Below are 25,243 nucleotides of genomic sequence, written 5' to 3'. Positions count from 1 at the left end.
GGGTCTGCGCAGAGGAGGCGAGGCTGGGGGAGGAAGGGGCGGAGCCTGGTCAGGCCGAAGGGGCGGGTCACAGACGGTGCTCGGCCCTTTACCTCCCGCCGGTAGTGTTCGGTGCCTGACGTTGGCGCCTGGTGTCCATGAGGCTTGGTGTGCCCCCTCTGCGCCGCTGCACCGGGGTCTGCGCAGAGGAGGCGAGGCTGGGGGAGGAAGGGGCGGAGCCTGGTCAGGCCGAAGGGGCGGGTCACAGACGGTGCTCGGCCCTTTACCTCCCGCCGGTAGTGTTCGGTGCCTGACGTTGGCGCCTGGTGTCCATGAGGCTTGGTGTGCCCCCTCTGCGCCGCTGCACCGGCCAGCCTCCCCACCCGCGCCCGGCGACCTCTCCCAGGGTGCAGGGCTCGCAGCGAGGGTCGCACCGCGGAGAGGCTCTGGGGGTACCCGAGGGGACCCCTGGGAGACCTGGTGCACTCTGCACCCCCTGGAGAGAGGGTCCTGCTGGTTTATCGTTTTCTCACGTGGGCCGTAACTCCGGCACAGAGGGCTGCTCTGGGATTCAGGAGAGGGGTTTAGAAGGAGGACAATATATAATGATGTACAAAGGAGAGAATGGACACCACTGCTCGGGCCAGGCAGGCCTGGGGGGATCGAAGGCACAGGCCCATCCTCGACCGGCACCCAGTGGTGCTCCCGGATCATTTTCAGGGCGGGCAGCGGGCCGTGGTCAGCAGGCAGCAGCAGTCCTTCCCTGCTGACTTAGTCTCCTTGACCAGGACTGTAGCTTCTCTTTGGCTTCTTAAGCTTCTCTTGTCCCGACCATAAACAAAAATACACAAAATCATTTCCCTATTCATCACACACCTGGTCAATCTGCCAAGGAAGGGGAGAAAGTGGAGCCACAGGCTCCCTGTGTGGCACCACCTGTGGACTCACCTGCGTGGTCCCTTCATGCATGAGCCCTCCCAACCCAGGGGGGAGGAAGGTGAGATTGGACAGACCAGGGCACCTGCCTATAGCCTTGCAGCTTCAGAAATAGTCAGGATCCCCCGCCTTTCAGCTCAGCAGCAGAGATCCTCACAACCCTTCACCCCTCCCCAGAGACAGGAGGACAGTTTTGACAAGGGCTGGTCATCTGAACAAGACAGTTCAGAGGAGTCACCCCAATGAGATTACACCCAAACCCAGGCACTGCAGGTGTCCACGTTTACATCACTAAGAAGTGGAGAAGCTTCCAGGTCTGGGAGGCTCCTTGAGGTGACGGATCTGAGTTGGCGAACACTGAAGGCTGAACAAATGTTAACCTTGCACAACAGGAAGAAACTTGCTCCGGAAATTGCTCCCATTCATGGCCTTAGCATTTACAGGCCTCCACTCTCCCTCCCCAGACAGATGGTGTTTCAGATTTATGGTGCCCTCAGGCTGTCTGCTGCCCGGTAATCCTGGGGATGAAAGGTTGCTGTTCTGCACGTCCCGAGTGAGCGCTGGCTCCTTGTGCAGCTAGAGGTTTGGGGCTGCTTCAGGAAATTTGTTATTTTCCAACAATGAAGTTACTCTGGCTCACCTGGAGAAATCAGGATGAAACATAATAATAAATGAATAGATGAACCCAAGGCAGAAATGACAGGCGTGTGCTTAGTACCATGTCCACAGTGAGAAAATCTCCAGTTTGAATGGAATTCTTCACAGCCAGAGCCCTCCAGTATTGCAGCTTCCGTTCTGGCTCTGAGGTGCGAGTGATGGATGGTCTTAAACCATTGCCTCATGAGACATGATAAATGTTCCAAGAAAAAAAGTGGCATTGTCGGCTTGAGATCAAATACAACCACAAAATCCCATTTGGGGTCTTCTGGGAGGACACGGATGGGCCTTACACTCAGAAGTTTCTAAATGGAGCAGAGTCTGTGCCAGGAGCCAAGGATACCGATGTACCATTCGCTTACTGGAAGATGATGAATAAGAGACTGATGTCCCCAGATTTGCAACAATGTGCACAGTACTGGACACTGGGTTCCTCCTGGGGAGAGTCAGGAGCCCTGACTCAACTGTGTCCCAAAGCTGCCCTGCAGTGTTGCCCACTGTGAGCCAGTCCATGAGCGATTATAGAAAAGCCTGTAGAAGAGTCATCTGAGCAAAGGGAGGGAGACAGAATTCCATAAACTCCATACCAGTGAGTGTGACTTGAGCCCAGGGAGATGTCTAAGTAAGTGATTAGGTTGTTGGGCTTAGTGCTGAGTGATAGCCCATGGGGAGGCGGGAGGGAGCCGCAGTGAAGTGCTCCAGTACTGCCTGTGCCTGTGCCCAGTGGACAGCCTGCCAAGTGTCCAGTGCATGCCCCACTTGGGCACCCTCTTGTCAGCATCCTGGATGACACACACAGCTCGTGTCTTAGACCTACAGCCAGGAGGAGGCAGGAAGACTAAATTGCAAAATCAGGATCCAGACGGCTCAGTGGGTCAGGATGGGGGCCAGATGAATGCAGTGTGACACAAGGGGATGCATTCAAATCGTCTTTATCAACCTGACCACAAAGCGGTGTAAAACCAAAACCCAGGCAACAGCGCACCCTTACCTGTGGAAATGCCAGCACGATCCCAAACCCAGCACCAGACATGAGGACAAGACACTGGGAGAGCCTCCAGCTCTCTGACTGCAGTCTTCCCATCCCTCTCCTAAGGCCCCTCAGATGGATTGATTTAGGGCCAATTGGATAATCCAGGGCCAAACCCCACCTCAACATCCTTAACATAATCCCACCTGCAGAGTCCCTTGTGCTGAATGAGGTCACACCGACAGGTTCCAGGACCAGGAGGTGACATCTTGGGGACATTATTCTGCCCAGGACACTCAGCACGGCAGAGTACAGTTGTTAGAGGAACCATTCTGCTTGTCTCCCTGCGCCCCCAAGTGGTTAAACTCCTGTAAGTCAGTCAACACTAAGCCAGATGCTGACCCTGGTATGTGTGTGGGTAGTTTGAGGTCACTTTATCAGCCATGTAGAGTGGTGTACCCAGAATGTGGTTTCTCCGTGTCCTCGCCTGCATTTGGTGGTGTCACTGTTCTTACTGTAGCCACTCTGATAGGTGTATAAATGAGATAGAGGCTCTCTCGTAGTCCTGAGAGGCCTTGACAACCTCAGGGCTGGGGGACATATCCAGGAGGGGGTCTGGATTGGAAGCTGGCAGAGCCAGAGTTTGAGGCCACAACACAAGGTCCTGCATTTGGACTGTGAGGCAGGTTCCAGCTCAGAGAATGTTGGCAAAGTAGAAATATAATGTCAGGAGAGCTGTCATTCAAACTAGACTTGGATTGAAAAAAGGGAACAACCTTGAGGCAAGTTTAGAAAGTGTTTTCTGGAGAAGCAAGGAGGTGCGGGAGAGCCAAGGGACCTGCTGGGGAGGGGATGGAGCAGAGGACACCGCCGTGTGGGTCTGTGTGCCCGAGTCCGGGGTGGGAGTGGGGGAGCGGGGAGTGGGAGGAGGAGAGCTGTCCCATAGAACCTCTGCGCCTGTCTGTCCAAGAGCACATTGTTTCAGCTGCTATTGTTACCCCAACCTGGGGGGCTCAGGGCAACCCCCAGTTCATTTTCTGTTTCTTTTTTGTTTGTTTTGTTTTGTTTTTCCCAGTTCATTTTCTGGCCCGGTTTATTTGGTTTATCCTTCAGGAAATCTGGGCAGGTCACTGTGAGCACAATAAAACAGTAATAAAACAGTGGTTGCTCTATGTCTGTTTTATTATGCCAAAGAGGTTACTGGAATATTTAATTCTTAGTGGTGAAGATAAATAACAATCTGAATAATGGTCTTTGTTTATAAAGAGCTTTACAATTCGCAGCCCTGGGAGGTAGGTAGATAAGTGCCATTGTACTTTCTTACAGGTTCAGAGGTGGTGGCTTCCTGAAAATCCCCGATAAGAATCTGGGGCAGAGCCTGGACACAAACCCAGGGTCTCCAAGTCCCAGGACAGTGTTCCCCCAGTGCCCCAGGGTGGGGACTCTGGGGGCATGGCCCTGCCAGGTCCTAAGAGTCACAGGAACTCAGACGCTGTAGCCTTGCTCAGTTTGGAAGCTGCCAGGGAAACCGGCATGTTTTCCCACTTCCTTAGTTGGGCAAAACCTTTGATCTCCCCCATGGGCGGCTTCACCAAGTTAATCCTTCTTGACCTGTTTCCATCTCCTGTGTACTTTCTCTTGCACCTTAAACCTCCTTATGAAAACCAATAAAAAAGCTCAGGGCTCAAAACCCCCGAGGCTGTCGGTGTTTACTCCTCGAATCTTGGCAAACAGTCAGCTCCAGCCGCCCACATTCAGATTTCTGCACTCTTAAGAGGCATTTGATGAAATTTAAGAATGCAGTAAGTTAAAATTACCCACTGGGATGCCAAAAGGTGGAATTTACTTATAGAATTAAGTCCTTTAATCACTCCCTCTGTGAGCACCACCTTCCCGGCCTAGCCACGTGCTGGTTCCCTGCCAGGAAGGCACAGGGACCGGGTGCCTCTATGAGGCATGTCAGAAGCAGGGTCCTAATTAGGGTCTTGGGGAAACTCGGGGCTGGGCAATTCAGTGACCCAGGGCATCTATTCCCTCCAGCAAGAGTGAGGGGAAGATAGGGACAGAGAGAGGAGGCAGTGACCTCAAAGACAGGGCTTCTGAGAAGAGTGCTAGTGATTTTATAAAAGGAGGAACTAAACTCGAACTTCTTTACAGGTAAACTCAGTCACTGCTTAAGATGAAAGCAAGACTGAAGCCACATGCCAGGGAATGTCCTCGATTCCTCTTTCTAGCATGTGCCACGTTAGCCACTGTCTTCTCTGCCATGATTGCAACAGGCTTCTAAGTCCTTCCATTCCTGCTAGCCCTTCTCCAGGGAGCATCTAGAAGGATCTTTAAAAAAACATAAATACACCGCCGGCAGAGCTCAGTGGTTGAGCATCGATCTATGAACCAGGAGGTCACTGTTTGATTCCAGTCAGCTCAGGTTTCGGCCTCTATCCCCAGTGTGGGGCGTGCAGGAGGCAGCTGATCAATGACTCTCATCATTGATGTTTCTATCTCTCTGTCCCTCTCCCTTCCTCTCTAAAATCAATACAAATATATTTTTTACAAAAAGAAAAAAAATCACAACTGAGATCACGTCACATCCTCCTCATACCTGCTAAGGCCTGTCATTGATCCTAGAATAAACCCAGGCTTTTTACTCTGGCCTTCGGAGATGTACATTGCCTAGTCTCTCCACGCCCGCCTCCCATGTTTGTCTTCAGCCAGGACCTTTGAGAGAGCTACAGTCATTTTGTGTCCACAGAGCCCCAGGCAGATATGACATATGGGATCATTCTGGAAGGACTGACCTATATTTTAGGTCTGGGGGTTCCCACAGATGAAGTTTAACCTATGAACACACCATCAGAATCCTCCAAACACAGAAAACAAAGTGCCGTGAGTGAGGGTAGGCAGAAACACACAAAACACAGTGAAACAGATGTCGATGTCCAAATTCTGCAGCAACTGAAAAGATTTATAGTGTAGTACATATATTTAAAAACAAAAGCAGGAGGGTAAGGTATGACTAAAGAGCAAGGCTATTATAACTGACCAGGAAGATTTAAAGAGAGTCAAACAGAATGTCTAGAATTATGTGTATCAATGAATAAAATTCAGGAAGATGAACTAAGTACCAAAGCAGAGACAATTAGCAACATGGAAAATGATGTAACCGAAAAAACTACACAGACTTCAGCAGAGACAAGGAGGTTGAAACAGGAAGAGGTTAAGAGATTAGGACAAAATCACAGGAGAGTCAGAAAGTGTGGAAGCAGCCTTATTTGAGAGAAAATGGCTGAAATTTTCTATTGTTGATGAAGACACAAATGCACCATTAAAGTAAGTGCATTGTGTACCTAAAGAAGGGGCTACACAAATGTCAGAAAGAACATCTTAAATTCAGATGGGAGAAGACACATCACCGACCAAAGTGACAGTGGCTCTAGGGAAACACCTGCAGGTAACCAGGGGAAGTCGCCATTTGTCTGCGAGTGGTCCCCATAAAAACATCTCTCCAGAATGAGAGCGAAACAAAGACATTTTATCTGAATAAATCTTGAAGGATTTACCAGGAGCCAAATTTCTAAAGGAAGGAAAGAAATGTGAACATGGAAACATGCACATGTATAAAATAAAAGGAAGATCTGATTGGTGAGGCTCAAAAAAAGCAAGCAAGCTAGTAAAAGACTGACATTCACAGCACTGAAGTTTGAGGGCTGATTCGAGCTAAATGGCTTCACAGGCCAAGCTGGGAGGTCTGAGGCCACCCCTGTTTCCAGGTGTGTGTGGCACTGGTATGGCTTCTTCCCTAAGAGTCAGACGGACTCCACTGTGGCTCATCTGGTCCCTGAGTTTCCTTTGTGGGAGGGTCTTCATGAAAAATTCAAGATTTTAAACAGATAGAGGGCTACTCAGGTTACCCGTTTCTTCTTGAGTGAACTGTGGAATTTGTCCATTTTGTCCTGTTGACAATAATGGCATAAAATTACCCATACTATTCTCTTATGATTCTTTAAATATGTGTGGAACCTGTAATGATGTCACTTCCCTCATACCGGGTACCATAATCCATGTTTTCTCTTTTTTTCTACTTAATCCTGGCAGGAGGTTTACGTTTTATTAATCATCTCTAGGAACAATCTTTTGAGTTTATTAATTTTCTGTATTGTTTTTCTTTTTTTCTATTACATTGATTTTTTTTCTCTAATATTTATTATATTCCATTTACTTTGGGTTTAATTTGCTTTTTTAGTTTCTCAAGGTGGATGTTGAAGACACTGAAACCTTTTTTCTAGCCTAGGTTTTCAGTGCAGTGAATTTCCACCTTCTGCTTTAGCTGTACGTTCATCTATACACATATCACAAAAAATTTTTTAATTTTTTTTATTGATTTCAGAGAGGAAGGGAGAAGGGGGGAGAGATAGAAACATCAATGATGAGAGAGAATCATTGATTGGCTGCCTCCTGCCTGCCCCACACCGGGGATGTTCCCTGATCGGGAATCGAATTATTACCTCCTGGTTCATAGGTCCATACTCAACCACTGAGCCACATCAGCGGGGCCAAATATCACAAATTTTGATAATTTTTGTTTTAATTTTCATTTAGTTCAAAGTACTTTCTAATTTCCCTTTTGATTCTTCTTTGATCTAGGAGTTATTTCAGAATGTTATATTTAATTTCAAAATATTTAGAGGCTTCCCCCGCCAGAGATCTTGTGCTTTTAATTCCATTGTGGCTAGAGAACATAGTAGTTTTAAATTTATTTAGGCTTGTTTTATGGTCCAGAATATTGTCTTTCTTGGGTAAATGTTCTATAAGCTCTTGAAAAGAATGTGTCCTTCTGTGGGACCCTGGATCCACCTCAGTGTTCTGATGATAAAACTAAAAAGGGGTAACTTGAAACCAGTGTTCTTCCAAATCATCGAGGGACGCTCACACGGCTTAACTAAAACCTGCTAATTCCTGACAAGCTTGACAGAGAGTGGAATGTGTGGGAAGAACACAGGCTCCCCTTCAAGCAGGGCCCTCGCTCCGTTCCACCTTCTCCCCAGAAGGGGCCGTCATGGGCCTGTCTGCAGAGGCCAGAGCATCCAGAGGACCCTTAGTGGCAAGAAGACTGAAGTCCAAGCTTGACCTAAGTGCCACTGGGGCTAAGATATTGATGTCCTTGCTGCAAACATGGACAGCTATCTGCTGTGCTCACACACCTGGACACCTACACTTTGAAAACAGATCCTCAATAATGCAATTTCACTGAACACAAAAATAACCACATTACCCCCAAATCTGTGGCTGCTCTCTGCCTCACCTGTGCTATTTCTCTCATTAACCTAGGGCATTTCTCTAACAAAAATACCATCAGTCTGACCAGTCATGACCATATAATAATTTAGTCATTTAGTCTTCAATACCAAATATAAATATAAATATAAATATTTAAGAACATTCACAACTCTAAGGTTAGGTAGGTCTTTACATTTGTCCTTTCAGCAAACACAAATGAACCCACATCATACGTTCATCACTCGGAATGGGGTAAACGAAAGTATCTGAAAGTATCTGTAGCAGGTCAAGAAACTGTTACAGCCAGAGAAATTTATTTTAATATAGAAACATACATACATTAAGCTTTAAAATAGTCAAGTTTTAAACAAAAAGGAAAAAAGCCATTTGATCCCAGAGTCTGTACAGCATGGATTTAGAGGCATTTGAATTTCACGTAAGGAGCACTTACAGACAACTGGAGGTGGAAACCTGCACCTCCCTGCCTCCGGAGTCCGCCGGGTTGGGGGACACCGGTGATGGTGATGGCATAGCCACTGCCAACACTGGACGCTCCTCTGCTGAGAGCCACCAACAGCCAAGGATGACCACGAGCGCCCAATATCTCAGTGACTGAGACAGATGTCTTCATGCTGGGGACACTGTAAGTGAAGCCAGCTCCTCTCAAACACCTTGTGACGGGACTCAGGAGACGTATCAGAAATGCTCAGAGGTTTTGGCAATGTAGAAGGTGTAACGTCCAGGAATTCACCAGAAGCTTCCAAAAATACTCAGCTGACCATCCAAGATGTGCTGCATAGTGGCTCGAGGGCGGCCCAGGCCAGGGCTCACTGTGTGTGGGGTTTTTGCTGGGGCCTCTCCTCGTAGGATTCCCCAAATTCGTTCACTCTGCTCCTATCTACAGGGTAGAGCCTGCAACGATACGATGGATGCTCTACTGCTTTTGAAGGGAGGAAGTGCATGTCCTTAAGCCCAATAATAAAAAATCAAATGTCTTACAAATGACAAAAAAAAAAAAATCAATCAAATCGTCAGGAGTTTACTGCATTTGAGGAATTTGGGGGTTCACCTTGTGCCCTCCTATTGATTTTTTAATTTCTTTTTTTTCTTTTAAATATATTTTTATTGATTTCAGAGAGGAAGGGAAAGGTGAGATATAGAAACATCAATGATGAGAATCATTGATGGGCTGCCTCCTGCACTCCCTCTACTGGGGATCGAGTCTGAAACCTGGGCATGTGCCCTTGACCGGAATCAAACCCGAGACCCTTCAGTCCGCAGGCCGATGCTCTATCCACTGAGCCAAACCAGCTAGGGCCTATTGATATTTTTAGATGGTCAGACTAGAGCTCTGTGCACCAGGCTGATCAGAGGACAAGGACAGCTATGCCCAAGTGGGAGCTGGGGCTGGAACACCATGTCCAGCGAAGGCCTGCCCCCAGGGTCTGGTCCCAGCTCCTAGAGGCTGGGGCAGCGACCTCCTTTATGTCACACCAAATTCGACTATGGAGATACAAGCCCACAGTGGCCGATCCCATCAGACAGAACAAGCACTTCTATACCAAGAGACAGAATAATTTCTTCCACCGCCTACCACTGGCAACCAGAATGCAAGCTTGGGCAACACACAAAGACCATTGCAAACTGTATCTTTCCCCAGAGGATGGCCAGGTGCACATCAGCAGGAATGGTGAGAGTCCACCTGGCAGCGCGCCTCAGAGACACTGCACTCACCATCGCTGGTACAGGTAGATGAGGAACACCACGTCGTCCCTGAAACAGGCCAGGCGATGGGAGGTGGGCATGGTGATGATGAAGGCGAAGACATCATCAATGAAGGTGTTGAAGGCCTGTGCCGGGCGGGAGAGGGGATAGGGTGAGGAATGGGCTGTGGGGGCTCGCCTGGAGATGCCCAACTACCTGAACCCTGTTCATACTCAACACGAGTCAGCAAATCATAGCAGACATACCATGGGCAACAGAGACTCTTGAAGTGACAATAAATACAAAATGAGCAGGTGGAGGCTCTGGATTAGCCACAACATACCCAGACAGCCTACAGGGCAGCCCGACCTATGGGATGATGGGCTACCCTTTGGACAGTAGCCACTGGGTCAGGGGTGTCCAATATTTTTTTTAATGACAATTTTAATTTATTTATTGATTTTGTGAGGGGGGGGAGGGAGAGGGAGACATTGATTCTATTGCTCTACTTATTTTATGCATTCATTAGTTGATTCATGTATGTGCTCTGAATAGGGATCAAATCTGCAACCCTGGCATATCGGGACGATGCTCTAACCAACCGAGCTACCCAGCCAGGGCCTGGGTGCTCGTTTTGATCCATGTTGTCAAGTAACATGGCACTTAATTCAAGCAAATGTCTTCTATTGCTATGAGAGTCAGAGCTGCTGTCTTCTTTTAAAGTCATTGCTGTGGTTCTCGTGTTTAAAGAAGATGCCCCAACTGTGCCAGGAATGTGGCCCATTACACACAGCGCCTCCTGCAGGCAGAGCACTGACCTTGTATGTGAAGGCCTTCCAGGGCAGGTGCGCCACCGACTTCATCTGGGGACAAGGAGACACGTGCAGGTCAGGGACAGGGTGCACAGAGTACATGGGCGACCGTCCAGCTGGGGCTGTGTCTTACCTTGTAGTTCACAAAGAGCTGGGGCAGCATGAAGAGGAAGCCAAAGGCGTACACCCCTGGGGAGATAAGACACGGCTGAGAGCATGCATGGACTATGCCATCCTGACAGCCCCAGAGTTTTACGTCCATGGCTTTCTGGCTGGCAGAGTGACTTCAGAGAGCAACATCCTTTTCTTCAATCACTGTAAGTCTCCCCCACAGGGGGCAAGTACTGTGGGGGCTGTGAGGCCAGGGTGCCCACCCCACATGGTCCCCTCCGGGGGCTATGGCCAGGTTTGAGATCCACACCCAGTGAACATGGCATACCGGGAGCCCAGCCCATCTGCTCTGTGCCCTTAACTGCCTGCGGAGACCGGTGCTGTGGTCAGGGCCAGCCCCGGGCTGGCAGGCCTCACACAGAGCTCCATGCTATAGGGTTGCGGCTGTAGCTGCCCTAAGGAATCGGATGTAAGAACAGTGTGTTTACTCTTTAGGTTTTCATGCAGAGGAAAGAGACCTCTAAGGGCTCTAGTCCCGGGAAGCCTGCATGGGCCTCTCGTAGGCAAATGGGCATCCTGAGGCCCAGCCGAGTGCACAGGGCCTGAGAGGGTAACCTCATGTTACAGGAGCAATGAAAAGGTACCTGCTCATCCTGCCGTCACCAGAACAGAAAACCACATGACTCACCATTGACGAAGCTGTTGATTAACCAGGAGTACCAACTGAAAAGGAAGAGTGCTGTCACTGTGAAAGGCTCGACTTCCCTCTCATCAGTGTCTGTTTAAACTGACAACCAATTCTTTTGTGGGAACTCTCTGTAAACACCAAGCTTTCCCAGGAACCTGTGCCAAGGTGTGGTTACAGTTTCTGGAGATACTCTGCACATTGGAGGCCCTGGACCCTGGTCAGATCCCTGATGCTGCAGGGGTGGGAGACTCTACACCAAGCATGTCAAACTCATGGCTGGTGGGCTGCGAGTTTGACATGCCTGCTCTATACTGACATTTTCCTTCAGAACTGCCAGGCAGATGGAAAAACCCCAGGCCTCTCCCAAGCCCCTGTCACCCCGAACACAGCAGCCACACACTGCTACCAGGTTTTCCCTTATCAAATGCATCCAACTTCACCCGACACCAGTGCTGTGGGTACCGGCCTATGTGCCCGATGATCTGGAAAAAGGGGAATGGGGACACCCCCATTTCAGCTGTGTCTCCAAGTCCGAGGCTACTCCCATGAGCGTTCCCAACCCCCCGACCTCCTGCTTTCCACAATGCAGATGAGATAGAGCCATAGAACTGGCTAGTCCGTAGTCCCCACAATGGCAGGCAGACACGGATGGAGGCTGAGGGGCATAGTCTGCATGGCTGCCAGAATAAACTGGTGATAATGTGGCAGGGGAAGTCCTAGTGGTGCCTGTACCTCTTATACTTTATGTTCAGCAGTGAGTAGACGGCGCCCCCAATGCACAGAGGGTAGAGCAGATAGGACAGGTACTTCATGGCCTGCAGGGAGCAGAGTACTTCCCGTTAGAGCCCAATCCTCAAACCTCTGTTAACGTGCACTTCATGCAACTAACTCACAAGGATGGAAAATGAACAAACAGGACAAGAAACTGACACATGTGGGCAGCTGTCTGACCTGTGTGATGTTGTAATGGAGGACACATCAGTGTGCATTTATCAAACCTACAGAACTCAGCACCTACAGCTTACTGATGTAGGCGGTGATGTCAATAACACTGGCACGCTCAAAACAAACTAGCTTACGGCAAATGTGAATAAATGTGGTGGATAAAAATCTGAAGAAACTTTCCTAGGATTGTGTCAAGACTGCTATCTAAGTCAACGCGGCTATGTCCTTGAGTTTATTCTGATTTGGATTTTATCGTAGCCTCAATAAAAGTTGGAATGCAGGCTGATGCTTATTAGCCAATAAATATACCCATTCCTGTATAGGACACGCTGTATGGTCATACTGCAAACTGCGGCTCCCTCACAGTAGCTCAGCACAGGGGTCGCCCAGGTCTAAGTGACAGAGCGAGCTCACAGCAATCCCAGCAAACCCCCAGGAGACAAATCTGCTTATGAAAAATGTCCTGGGAGACAGGCATGAGGACACCTGCAGGGACCAGAAACAGGGAGAAGACACTTGCTGGCCCCTTTTCCAAACCAGAAAACCACCTGGGACTGTGACCACCCTCCGAGGAGATGGTCTTCCTGTGCTGAACGTCACAGTCAGGTGCTCAGTGACTTGTCTGCTGGAAATGCGAGCCCCCTCCCCCCATCCCCCAGCTGCTCACCTGAGTGTCATACTCCTCGGTTTTCCTCTCAGACTCACTGTAGGCACCAAACTGTTGTAAAATTCAATACAATCATGTTAACTAAGTGACTTAAGGCAGGTGTCTGAGCATGACTGTGCTAGGACTGAAGGGGTGATAGGGCTGTGTGCTGATCGATAGAGATGCCTGGCCTGGCCACACTGTGTGAGGTATGACCCCTCCATCAAGGCTGAGGTTGGCATGACCACACACCTCCCTCCACCGGGAGGATGAGCGGGCAGCACTTCTGCTCCACTCTGGCCTGGACCCTGCACCATGCCGTGTGTCCATGTGGCGAGCAGCCCTGTCCACATGTGTCCCACCCACCAGGCTGCTCCATTCTTCCCCTGGTGGTGTTTTCAGTGAAAACACTTGCTCTGCACAGATACACTGACAGTGCACTTAGATCAGTCAGGAGACCAGGAAAGGAGGGTTTACTGGTCTAACTTAGAAAACAGTAAACTGCACTATCTGCTGAGTTTCCTGTCCTTGATCTGTTTGGACCTGGACACGGGAGGGTCAAAAACCCCTCAACTGAAGTGAGTCAGAGGGCACAGTGAGCTTCACACCTGTAAACCTCAAACGCTGCTCAACTCCTAGCCCTGATTTGGGAGGGAAGCTCCTGCCGCCCGTAGCTGGGACAAGTCCTGGGCTGTGGCTGGCTATTTGGGGAGCTGGCCTGAACCGCCCACAGGAGCATGGGAGCTGTCAGACCAGCGTCCCGTCTGGTGTAGAGGAAGCTTGCCTCTAGTGCAGGCACTGCTCAGTCTGTGACTGGGGCGTCCCGTGGGAATTAGCTGTGATCAAGGAGCCAATGCTGGCTCTGCCGAGGGAGGTGCTCCATGTGCCGGGAGGGCAGTCCCGTCATCGCAGGACAGTCGCATGCTCACAGGGTCCTGCATCTCACTGGGTGCAGCTATGAAATGCACCAGCAGACAAGCTGGTGCACATGAATAATGGGAGGTCTAGAGGGAAGCAGATGTGTCGACAAGAGGGAGGAAGACAGAACCCCTAGAGAACACAGCAAAAACACTCACCTGAAACTTGGGCCTGAGGCCTCTCCAAACAACAGTCATTTTCAGAGCCTTTTTCACTTTCCACAGCTGAGGAAAAACAAGAAACCGACATTTATGATTCTAAGAGCAAGGAGATGCCAGAACTCGCCGCTCGAACCCTCATGGACCAGGCCTGCTCAAGCCCAACTGGGTTAGCTCACAGGCACAGGCCCTGGGTCCTCACCCCTAGCCCACATGCCACCCAGCAGCTTGTCCCCATGTGGATGCCATCACCACCTATCGGCACTAACAAACCAGCCCTCAGCCTGCTGCCCTCCTCTGGGCTGTCTCCTTCCCAGCTGTGTGCACTTGGTTGGCTCACCACACCCTGCCTGCGTCTTTAAATTCACCCTGGCACCCTCTTCTGGCACGGGAAGGCCCCAGCCTCCGCTCAAGCCCTGTGTTTTTGGTCTCTCTGGGACCCATGCCCCACTTGCTGCCTTGCTGATAGGAGAGGCGTCATGGCCTTAGAGAGCAGTTTCTATACTGCGGCTGTATAGAAACTGCTCCGGGAGGGTCCCTGGCTGGCGGCCTTCTTCCACAGGCACAGAGAGCACAGTCCTTGACTTGACACCATGTGCGAGGAGGGCTGCAACTCGCAGAGCAGGATGTGCAGGCTGCCACCTCCCTCCATTATTCCTGTGTCCCAACTCCACCTTCGTCCTTGAGGACTGGTCCCAAGCCTGCCTGCCCCACAGGGCTCCCTTTCCTGAGCCCCACACAGCAGGGCCACCACAGGGCACTAAGCTTCTGGAGCCCACACCGCATACTTCTGTGTTCAGTGGCATCCAGCACAGCACGAACCACATGGAACTTTAAACATGCCAGAATACATTCTGCAATAGATGTGATGAGCTGGGGCCTTTTAATAATAAAAACTGTAGGGCCACCTAAAGGACCTTCTGAATTCTCACTTTGGTAAACACTCGCAGCAGTTGTGTCCCGGCCTGCCCATGGAGGTGGCCCCATGTCACTCGGGAAGTTACGCAGGTTCTGACTGCACTGAGCACCTGTGCCCAAGGACCATGGCAACTCAGGTGACAGCTCACCTCGATGGCGGCTCCGACACCCGCCGGGACCAGGACCAGCAGGCTTGTCTGCTCATCCAGCAGGAACAGGAAGATGACCACAGTGCTGAAGCAGCGCCAGAGTACTGGGGACAGAGGGTGGGAGGGTTGCTGAGGGGGGCCACCACCCCACTCACACACACACCTACACGCGTACAGACCACAAGCACCCAACCCCCCCACCCGGCTCACACACACCAGCACATGCACAGCCCCGCTCCCACATACCCATCCCACTCACATATACCTGTATTAATACAGCCCCACATACACCTGTACAGATACACCTGTATATATAGAACCCACACACACACCTCCACTTGACTAAAAAACACACTTGTACATGTACAGCTCACACATGCACATCCCTGCCCCGGCTCCAAACACACACATATGTGCACACACGTGTGGACCTACAATATTTCTCCCCCATTGTCCATTAACAGTGAACAATAGGCCACACGCACGAAGGAAAATGATTAGAAAAGGCTCCAGAACACAGCAGAAAGCAACCTCAACTACATAAACATGATTAAGTTACACTTGCAAACACATAAACACACAGCAAATACACTGAGAATGGATTCTTGACTGGAATTATGATAATTTGCTTTCCTGTAATCAAATTACACTTTCTTGTTTTTACACCAATTCTGTAATAAAGACATCTGTCTTTTAAAGCTGTATGTACCCTTTTTCTTTTAAAGTCATGCTTTAGCCCAGACCGGTGTGGCTCAGTTGGTTAAGTGTCATTCCCTGCACTGAGAGGTCACTAGTCTGATGCCCAGTCAGGGCCCATAACTGGGCTGTGGGCTCAGTCCCCAGTAAGGGGCATGCAGGAGGCAAATCCATGTTTCTCTCTCTCCCTCTGCCTTCCACTCTCTCTAAACTCAATAAATAAAATAAGTTGTGCTTTAGAAAACACTGTAGCTGACTGAAAATGTCTGACTGCCTTAAATACTTCTCTTGGCAGCAGCGGCAGAGCCAGCTCTGCAGGGCGTTCACCAGGAGCACTGGCAGGGGGGTGGGAGGTAAGATGCCCGCTGCCTTCCATGGGCACAGACTCGGGGACCCTCCCTCTCCTCTCACCTGAAAAAGTTGGGAGCAGGCAGGAGGACTCGGCAGGGGAGGGGCATCCTCTCTGAGGATACCGAGGACAGGAAAGAAGAATCTGAGACACGGATGACAGGGGCAGGGGAGCACCCCAGCATCACAGACCAGCCACTGGGGAGTGTCATTCCCATGGGAGACACTTGCCTGGCTGACACAGACGGCACTAGGAACGTCACCAAGATGGACCCTGGCTGTGTGGCCTCCATGGTCCTCTGTGCTCTGTGGACACAGGCTTGCACGACACTCACCAAGATCGTGGAGACAGCTCCCCCCCCGCCCCCCGCCCCAGTTATTACCATACATGACCTAAGAGGACCCTCTGAACAGGAGCAGGGGATGGGGCCTGCAACCAGCATGCATCATAGACAATTATAACTTTAGGTTCCAAAATGAACATCCTAACCCATTTTTATAACAGCACAATACGCTTTCGGAATGGGTCAAAAGTCCCGAGGGCATCTACCTGCTTTGGTGGACATCCCAATCATGCTCTTCTTTTTCTTCCAGAAACTAATGTCATTTTTAAATGCCAGGAAATCAAACAGAAGCTGAAAAGGAGAGAGGACAGCAGTGTGCATCTATCTCCGTGGGTTGGCAGGTAGGCACTGGACGCAGAAGGTGAACCCCATGTCTCATGTACCGCGCTATGATATGCACTGTGGGGTCACCACAACCAGCATCTCCGCCTGCAGTGGCAGGGAGACCACAGGCGCCCAGATGTGCTCCTCCCCTCTCATGGCAACAGCACACAGTGTGTCCCCCTCAGAAGCGCACAGGCTCATTCTGAGACATGACCTTTTGATAAAAAGTGCTATTTTTCAGCAGTTTTGGAAAGTTTTGGCTGGACTGGTAGCTGAGTCCCAGGCACTCAGAACCAGCTGTGGCTCAGCTCCCTGGGCCTGTGCTGCCTCACCTTCCCACCTGGACCTGAGTCCAGCACAGCCACCATCCAGTGATGGCTTTCTTCCACCAGCCTGGAGACCCCATGTTCAAACACGGATTCCACAGAGGACTGGTGTTTAATGTTGTGATCGCCACAGTAGGGCTCATATAGTCATTAATTCATTTCCGCAGTAAAGGCCTAGCACTCTGGCCTGTGGAGTCTCAGGTCCGTTGGGAACCAAGGGGCTGCCAGGTGAGACACCGCCACACCAACACCCCCCCCTCCCTTCCCAGCTGAGGATGGCTGGCACCCTTGGAGCCACCACGCCCACCACGGTCATCACCAACAAGGACTCAGTGACCCACTCACATGAAATGCTGCGACAAAGAAGGTCAATGCTAAGAAATACAAGTTGGTATCAACAAAAATTCCTTTCACTTCATCAGCATCTTTTTCTGAAAACCCTGAAAAAAGAAAACATAATGCAAAATGGGCAATGTCAGCCTTACTTAATGTTACGAAGGTTTCTGACTGTTGTTGGTAGTAAGAGTTCACCTGAGCAAAACTATGGCACTTCAAATACTATGTTCTGAATAAAGAAAACTTTCAGGTAAACAGCAAGAATTTTTCAAAGACAGGACACTAGTGACCCTCTGATTAAAATTACATGAAAGGACCTGCACCACAAGGTGCGAAGGCTACCGAGTTTGTGTAGACTATCTGGACTTGCAACTACAGGACACTGCCACCCAGGGTCTGGGTTGGCCCCCACAGCCTCACCAAACTGCTGCAGGGAGTACACGGCATCCTGCATGTGGATCCAGAAGCGGAGCCTCCCCAGTGAGATCTTGTCGTAGGACACGGTGAGGGGCAGCTCGGTGGTGGAGCGGTTGATGACCTAAGGGGGTGACGACACAGTCGGAACCTGACCACCAGGGCGCTCCCAGCTGCCAGACCCCATCCTTCTGCCTTGGTCGGACCACTGCGCACCCTGGGCTGCACCCTGCGCACGGACACTGCACCTTGTCCCCAAGTTCTGCACCCACCAGTCCGGGCACAGTGGAGGCTGAGGCTTCAGACCCAGGCCATGTGGCTGGCAGGCTTTAGACACTCCTACATCCTGGGCATGTTGGTCACATCGAGGCTGACCTTCCCTCTTTCCTTCCCTCCCCACCTCCCTCCTGTTGGGCTCCAGAACCCACATGCTCTCCTCTCAGAACTGGGCGGGACTCCTCCTCCACACACTGCTCTGAGCTCTTCCTGAGGAAACCGCACATCTCTCTGGACCTCATCCCTCTGCTCTTCCTTCCCAGCATGAGCGGCACCACCACATGCCAGGGACTAAGGACACATGTGTCACTGAACCCAACACAGGCTCCTCCCCTGGAAGGGCTGGGGACACAATTGCTCTGCCCATACCCACAGGCCGAGTGCCCGGCAAGGCAGTCACTCCATCTGGGCTGGCAGACAGCTCCAGGAAGAGGCAGTATTCAGGCTGGGCTCTTGAGGAGGCACAGAACTGAGGGTGGAGGCTGCCACAGGAAGGAAAGCCCAGTCCCACTGTCTAGCAGCAAACGTGGTCACAGCGGTCAGATCCCAGGAGGGTCCTGAGCATACACATCAGTGTCACAGTCCATGCTCACCGTGACCCTTCGCAGTGAGCCAGGCAACCAGACCAGGTCCAGCACCAGGCCACCCCATGCAGTGACCAGCCTCAGGCCAGGTGGGCAGCAGACCAGGCCCGTCCCATGGGGGCACCACTGTAAAGGCCCATAGCAGGCAGCACCCCACACACCAGTGGCCTTGGTTGTTCTCCAAATATGATATTCCTTCAGAGAAGCGGCCCCAAGTGAGACAAAGCATTAGTGGCAGAAGGCAGCCTGGGAAAAAGCTAGCTGCTTATACACAGGTCTGTTTCTGTGAACAACAGCCCTTTGAACAGCAGGCCTTTTACCAAATCACGCAGTGACCAGGATAATGCAGATGCTCTGTGGATGCTGCCCAGATCCTTCAGTGGCCCAGCCACAGACTTGTCTCTCCTCACTGCTTCCCAAGTGCTCCCTGCCGTCCTTAATGAGGACCTTTTGAAGCCCTACACTAGTGAGGGCACAGAGGCTTGAGGAGAGGATGGCTCGGAAGGACCCGCCGCTGGCCAGGAGCCAACGCAGAGCACACCCATGCCAAGCGAAAGCACACACGAGCCATCGGGGCAGGACTGAGGAGGCAGCCACACTTCAGGCCACGAAGTGCAGCGGGGAGCGTGCTCACCATGAGGTCCTTCACCCGATTGCTGAGCTGGTCGATGAACAGGATGGGGAGGTAGTGCACGGTCTTTCCAAGCTGGATCCTGGGGGAAGCAGTGTTCAGTCACTGTGAAGTTTTCTGTCAATTTAGATGACCTGAATGCAGCCCCAGACGCTGCATTTACCTTCAGTTGCTTCTGGTTACAAGAGTCACAGGCACACCTTCCCAACGGAAGCAGGGGTCTCACAAGCTACGCTCATTGCTGACACACTGGGCACCAGGAAGAGATGGGTAAATAAACAGGGACCCGACCACACTGTGGAACATCATCCAGGGCATGAAAATGTGCAAGAGGCCCCTCTGTGCACTGACATGAATGGTCCAGTGAGGCAGTAAGAACAAAAATAAAAATCTATCTGATTTTCATGCCTGGAAGGGGTGGGGGGCCAGAGGATAGGAGTGGGGGGGGCTTTTTAATAAATGATACCTTCCACACCTTTCACATTTTGAACTATGACTGTATCATGTATTCAAAAATAAGGTTTAAATTTACAAAAGGAAAACCCCTCATGACAATACCACAGGAACTATTGACAAATGAATAAGAACACTTATTATAGTAGCCACTCATTGATGCTACATGATGACTTGATAATAGGTCCTAACCTAACAGCAGGCTCCCCAAAGCCTGGAGACACACACTAGTCTAAACGGTCAATCAATGCTAATAGTTATGCTTAACTGATAATGGCAAATGACAGTGACAAGATCTAAAGGTTTATTTTATTTTATTATTATTTTTTAAAAATTTATTGATTTTTTTTTTTAGAGAGAGAGAAAGGGAGAGGGAGGAAGGGGAAGAGGGGGGAAGAGAGAGGGGGAGAGAGGGAGAGAGAAACATTGATTTGTTTTTCTACTTATTTATGCACTCATTGGTTGATTCTTGTATGTGCCCTGACCAGGGATCGAACCAGCAACCTTGGCATATCTAGATGATGCTCTAACCAACTGAGCTACCCACCAGGGCCAAAAGTTAATTTTAAATAGATGTAAATGAGTCACATTAAACTGACCATGGCGTCCCTAACAAAGGTAGTCAGAATGCAGACAGGACAAAACTCACATGACATGGTCTCATCAGTGCTCCCATTTTCTCTCCAAGGGAAGCCTTTGCCAAGAACAAAGTGCAGGCCCTGGCCAGTTTTCTCAGTGGTTAGAGCATCTCAGCCCTAGGACTGAAGGGTCTCAAACCCAATGCCAGTCAAGGGCACATACCTTGGTTGCAGGTTTGAACCCTGGCCCCGGTGGGGTATGTGCTGGAGGCAACCAGATGATGTGTGTCTCTCACATTGGTGTTTCCCTCTCTCTGTTCCTCTCCCCCCACCCCCTCCCTTCCACTCTCTTTCTATAGATCAACAGAAAAAATATCCTCGGGTGAGGATTAAAAAAAACAAAAACAAAGGGCAGGATGACTCCCAGTTTCATTCATTCCAATGTTCTGATGGCAATCTCGGTCAGCAAGACTGCCAGAGAAAAGGGACAAAGCTTGAGGGTGCCCAGGCAGCACCTTAGGCCCTTCTGGGCCTCCCATCCCAGGGACAACTCAAAGATGCAGGTGTGTCCAGCCGGTGTGGGTTAGTGGTTCCATTCCCAGTCAGGTCACATGCCCAGGTTGTGGGCTTGATTCCCAGTGGGGGGCATGCAGGAGGCAGCCGATCAATAATTCTCTATCATTGATGTTTCTATCCCTCTCCCTTCCTCTCTCATTAAAAAATGCAGGTATGACCAATCCATTTTTGGATTTTGGTGGGCCACCATCCTGAGGGGCTTCCTCCAGTCCTACACCATTGTGGTCACCTCCTCTGCTGTCAACTCAGGGCAAACTGATGCTCAAAGCCAGTCAAGTAAGCCTCAGTCACCGGTTAGACTAGTGCACTTACATCTTCATGTATCGATGCACATCGGCAGGCAGGGAGGACCCATCAAAGACAAAGTCATCCACCATCACATTCAGTGTCAATCTTGGTCTCCAGTGAGAAACAGGCTCATCCAGGGCACTCATCGGCTTCTTCTCAGCTTCGATATTCTGCTAAATGAAAAGGAGCGACTCAGCATGAAAAGAGGCCAATGCTGGCTGGGAAACCGGGCCTAAAACAGGTTGAGGTAACAGGGTGGTCAGCACCTTCACCTGGGAATAGCCCACATGCCAAGACCACACAACTGGGAAGCAGAGCCTGGCAGAGCGTGGGGCGCCACAAATGCCAGTTGCCCAAGTTCTTACACCCCTCACTTCCTTCTCTGCACAGAAGCCCCATGTGGCCCTGCATCTCACTGACTCCTGCCCTGGGTCCTCCACCTAAGCAAGGCCCACTTCTTAGGGATGCTGGGGAGGGCGAGTCCCTGAGACAATTACAGAAGGTGCAGGCAAGCTAGAGCTAACTGTCCTGCATGTGCAATGAGACTGAGACTGAAAAGGAGACTGCTTCTCAATCAGAGATGTCAGGTTGTCGGGAAGGAGCTGTGTCAATGTCTAGGCATCCACCAAGAAACTGATTGGCAGGAAAATCTTTATTTGAGATCTAACTGACATATTCTAGGAAACAGTGTCATTTATCTCCTACTTAAAAGATATATTTTTGCCCTACTTGGTTTGGCTCAGTGGATAGAGCGTCAGCCTGCGGACTGAAAGATCCTTGGTTCGATTCCAGTCAAGGGCACATGCCCGGGTTGTGGGCTCAATCCCCAGTGGGGGGCATGCAGGAGGCAGCCGATCAATGATTCTCTTTCATCATTGATGTTTCTATCTCTCTCTCCCTCTCCCTTCCTCTCTGAAATCAATCTATAATAATAAAAGCTTAATATGCAAATTGACAGAATGACCAAACAGCAGAATGACCGTCTAGACGACCTTCTGGACGACCACGCTATGACACGCACTGGCGCAAGGCCAGCCAAGGCAGATGCGATGCAATTGGTCAGGGGTACCTGCCATTGCCCCACGATTGCCCTGCAGAGGGAGGCCCAGGCCACCGGTTGGCAGGGCTATTGATGGGGGTGGGGGGGCTCCATGATTGCCCCAAAGAGGCCCAGGCCACCCTCTGCCCAGTGATCGATTGTGGAGCCCTGGCCGGGTGGGCGGGGCCTCCCTCTGTGGGGGCATCCATCTGGGGGCCCCGTGATTGACTGTCCCACAGAGGGAGGCCCAGGCCACTGGCCAGCGACCCTGTGGCGGGTGTGCAGGGCCGGCCAGTGATTGTACCGCAGAGGGAGGCCCAGGCGGCAGTGCCACACAGATGGCAAGCAGTGGCAGTGGTGGGGGCGGGGCCAGCTGCCAGCAGCTGGGGGAAGGAAAGCCCCGATAGGCCCTGATTGCCGGCCAGGCCTAGGGACCCTACCCGAGGGTTCCTAGATTCCGAGAGGACGCAGGCTGGGCTGAGGGACACCCCACCCCCTACCTGTGCACAAATTTCGTGCACTGGGCCTCTAGTAAAAATATATTTTTTAAAAAAAGATATATTTTTGATGTAATAATTTACCTCCCAAATAATAGTAATAGCTAACATTTGGCATTTATACGTTCCAAAGACCTCTCCATTCCCTTTACGCCTACTGCCTCCTTGATTCCCCAGGAAGGCCCCATGAGGCAGGGCCATACTTTTTCTGTGGAAAAGGAGGTGAGGGGTCTTCTCAAGGACACACAGCAGGGAGTGCAAACTGGGAGAGGCCAGAGCAGGCTGTCAGGTTTTTCAAAACCTACCTGAACCATGGACAGCCCTGTCCCTGTGCAGGGAGCAGCATCACAGAAACTTCCTGAAAAGCTGCCATCTTTCTTGTTTGTAAATGATCTGACCTTCCATTTAACACAGACCCAAACACCAGAATTCCTAGGCTTTGTCAATGGTCACTTATGTAACTCCCAGTGTTTCTTGGTACATATAGTTTTCTACGGATGTATAAAATATGATTTGTACACCTGCCTTTTGAATAATTTTAAATTATATTCTTAGAATAAATATATTAAGTGCGGTAAGTTTCACAACTCTTAAGTAATGACTACAGCTGAGCTCCATAGAAGGGGCTCCCTGTGAAAAAATACACATAAAAAATGTCAGTGGATTACTTAAGAGCACGTCACTAATTTGACAAAAAATTTATCTGTAAATGTGGGAAATTATTCTGCTGAAGCACAGACATGTTCACCAATAACCCAGCCCTAGATCAAAACTGCATGTACAGGGACATGCAGGTGTGAATTCTAAGAGGCAGAGTGCAGGCTCCTTTGGCTGATAATCGGACGAAGATGCCCACCTGTGCAGCAGATTCTCCAGTGAGCAGATTGACCTCTTCTGGTTTGGGGACCATGTAGGTGGTCAGAGGACTAACCAGGTGCACCTGCTTCCCATCGTGCCAAGGCAGAATGCCAGCATGATGGAGGAAGATATAGGCGTACAGCGTCCCGTTATTCCTTGTTTTCTTTGGTACAGAAACATTAACTGTCCTAAAACAAGACAAATTACAATTTCAAACGTGTACATTTACACTCTGTATATACACACACAGCAAAGATTACTCAAATATCTTTATAACAGCTAATTTTAGTTTAGAGTACTAAAAATGAAACCCACCTGCCTATGACTGAGAGTCCTAGGTACGGAAGTTAATGGAACGTTTTCTAAAAGCTTAAGCAGCTATACCTGAGAGCAGGAAAGCCTGTGTTTCCTGCCTCCATTTCCTGGCACTCAGACAAGTCAGTCACAGGCAGTGGCCAATCCCCAAGTGTGCAAGGCCCCTGCCCGCAGCACTGCCTCTGCAGCTCTATGAGGGGGCTGGCTGGCATGAGGACGTTCATTCCAGCACATGTTCCCATCACTCTATCTGATACCTCCCTGACGATGTAGAGGGAAAAGGTAGACTCTTAACAAGCACATCATTTTTTAAAGTTATGCCTGTTGAAATCTTAAGACCCCAGAGCCATAGTTATATATGAAACACCTTTGGTTACAAAGAGACAAGTAGTTTGCTGTGGGAAACCGCATGTCATTCCCACTGCAACATCCACTCTATCAAAAACTCCCCCTAGCTGCTGCATGTCCCACAGCCATAAGATGCTGGTGTCAGCTGCTTCCTAAATGACAAACATCTCTGCTATGTTCAAGTAAAACAAAAGTATGGCTGTCTACACATCACACATAGGTCTTCCATTAAAACGTTCTCACAAGACGGTAGGTAACACGGCTTTTCTAGGGTAACCTTGTTACAAACAGAACGCTAACTTTTAAACAATCTAAACATTTTATTATGTTAGCCTTATCACTGGCACTTTGTCATATAACCACACCTTTCAAACTTGGACTCCACATCAAAGTCTTCCACGTTCAAGACAAGATCCACGTTGTTCTCAGCACCAAGGTTGGACCGTGTGGTGGTGTACACACTCAGCTGGAAACGATGTCAAGAAAATTAGCTTGGCACGGCCCTGGCCACAAAATACACACATCAAAGAGCTACGCAAAGGAGAGCAATCTGAAAGGTGAGAGGTTTCATTTTTAACTCCCAAAGGGACAAAACTCTGACCTCTGACCGAATGGTTGTATCTGATGTGTCTGCTGCAAAAGAACAACTTGCTAAAGTGTGTAGCTGACTGGATCAACAGAGCAGGGGTACACTGACTCTGGGTACCTTGTGATGGGGTGACAAGGGGCAGCGTCCGGGACCCGCCTGCGGCCACTATGCAGGCAGAGTCTCCAGGCTTTAGGGGTGGGAGGTCAGGGATCAGGCCAGGAGAGCCCTCAGCCCAGCTCCGGCCTGGCTCCGATGAGAAGCGCCCCCCCACCCCACCGGACTCTGCCCAGCTCAGGTGAGACTAGCTCTCGGCCCCCCGTCCATCGCGGAGACCCCTCGCCCCAACCCGGGAACTCACTTGCAGCTTGGGCCTCTGAGCCAGGTAGGGCTGAATGCAGTTACCGTTGACGGAGCACGGGCGGGTGTAGACGATGCCGTACATAACCCAGCAGGTGTGCACCACGTACACCACAAACACGCCCACCACCAGGCTGGTGAAGGAGCTGCGGCCGCTCCACATGGTGCCGCCGCCTCCGGGCGGAGCGTGGCGCCCAC

The 25,243-nt window shown here is 50.4% G+C and overlaps 2 protein-coding genes across 3 annotated transcripts in view; both read right to left on the bottom strand.

Moving 5' to 3' along the window:
• Nucleotides 1-948, bottom strand: part of TERT (telomerase reverse transcriptase) — a 22,566-nt gene extending 21,618 nt beyond the window's left edge. Inside the window, exons 1-2 of the mRNA XM_014550436.1 lie at nucleotides 928-948; nucleotides 93-197 (exon numbers count right to left, since the gene is read on the bottom strand). Coding sequence (XP_014405922.1) covers nucleotides 93-197; nucleotides 928-948 — 126 coding nt within the window. The remainder of the gene's footprint in view (nucleotides 1-92; nucleotides 198-927) is intronic.
• Nucleotides 949-8,105: 7,157 nt separating this feature from the next.
• Nucleotides 8,106-25,237, bottom strand: CLPTM1L (CLPTM1-like). Of its 2 annotated transcripts, none has more exons than XM_005857897.2 (17): nucleotides 25,047-25,237; nucleotides 24,465-24,565; nucleotides 23,435-23,624; nucleotides 21,067-21,215; nucleotides 19,151-19,229; nucleotides 17,663-17,780; nucleotides 17,252-17,346; nucleotides 16,463-16,547; nucleotides 14,869-14,972; nucleotides 13,802-13,867; nucleotides 12,747-12,797; nucleotides 11,867-11,949; nucleotides 11,135-11,169; nucleotides 10,469-10,524; nucleotides 10,342-10,386; nucleotides 9,554-9,669; nucleotides 8,106-8,731 (listed from the first exon to the last, which is right to left on the bottom strand). In XM_005857897.2, the coding sequence occupies exons 1-17, from the start codon at nucleotides 25,206-25,208 to the stop codon at nucleotides 8,647-8,649; spliced, it is 1,620 nt and encodes a 539-aa protein (XP_005857959.1). In that variant the 5' UTR covers nucleotides 25,209-25,237; the 3' UTR covers nucleotides 8,106-8,646. The 2 variants fall into 2 exon arrangements, with proteins under 2 accessions (XP_005857959.1, XP_005857960.1); XM_005857898.2 differs by having other exon boundaries at nucleotides 21,067-21,212.
• Between the last annotated feature and the right edge of the window lie 6 nt (nucleotides 25,238-25,243).

This window comes from Myotis brandtii, unplaced genomic scaffold (assembly GCF_000412655.1).
Source record: "Myotis brandtii unplaced genomic scaffold, ASM41265v1 scaffold115, whole genome shotgun sequence".
Lineage (NCBI taxonomy): Eukaryota > Metazoa > Chordata > Mammalia > Chiroptera > Vespertilionidae > Myotis > Myotis brandtii.
The sequence above is the reverse complement of the archived record's forward strand: the minus strand, read 5'-3'. Positions and strand labels throughout refer to the sequence as shown.

Bases quoted from the DNA above. Each gene is read 5' to 3' on its own strand.
- CLPTM1L (XM_005857897.2), bottom strand. From the start codon at position 25,208: ATGTGGAGCGGCCGCAGCTCCTTCACCAGCCTGGTGGTGGGCGTGTTT. The intron at 17,347-17,662 runs GTGAGGCTGTGG...TTCTTTTTTCAG, and splicing joins GTACTCCCTGCAGCAGTTTG to GGTTTTCAGAAAAAGATGCT. The intron at 13,868-14,868 runs GTGAGCTGTCAC...GTTTTTCCTCAG, and splicing joins GTGTCGGAGCCGCCATCGAG to CTGTGGAAAGTGAAAAAGGC.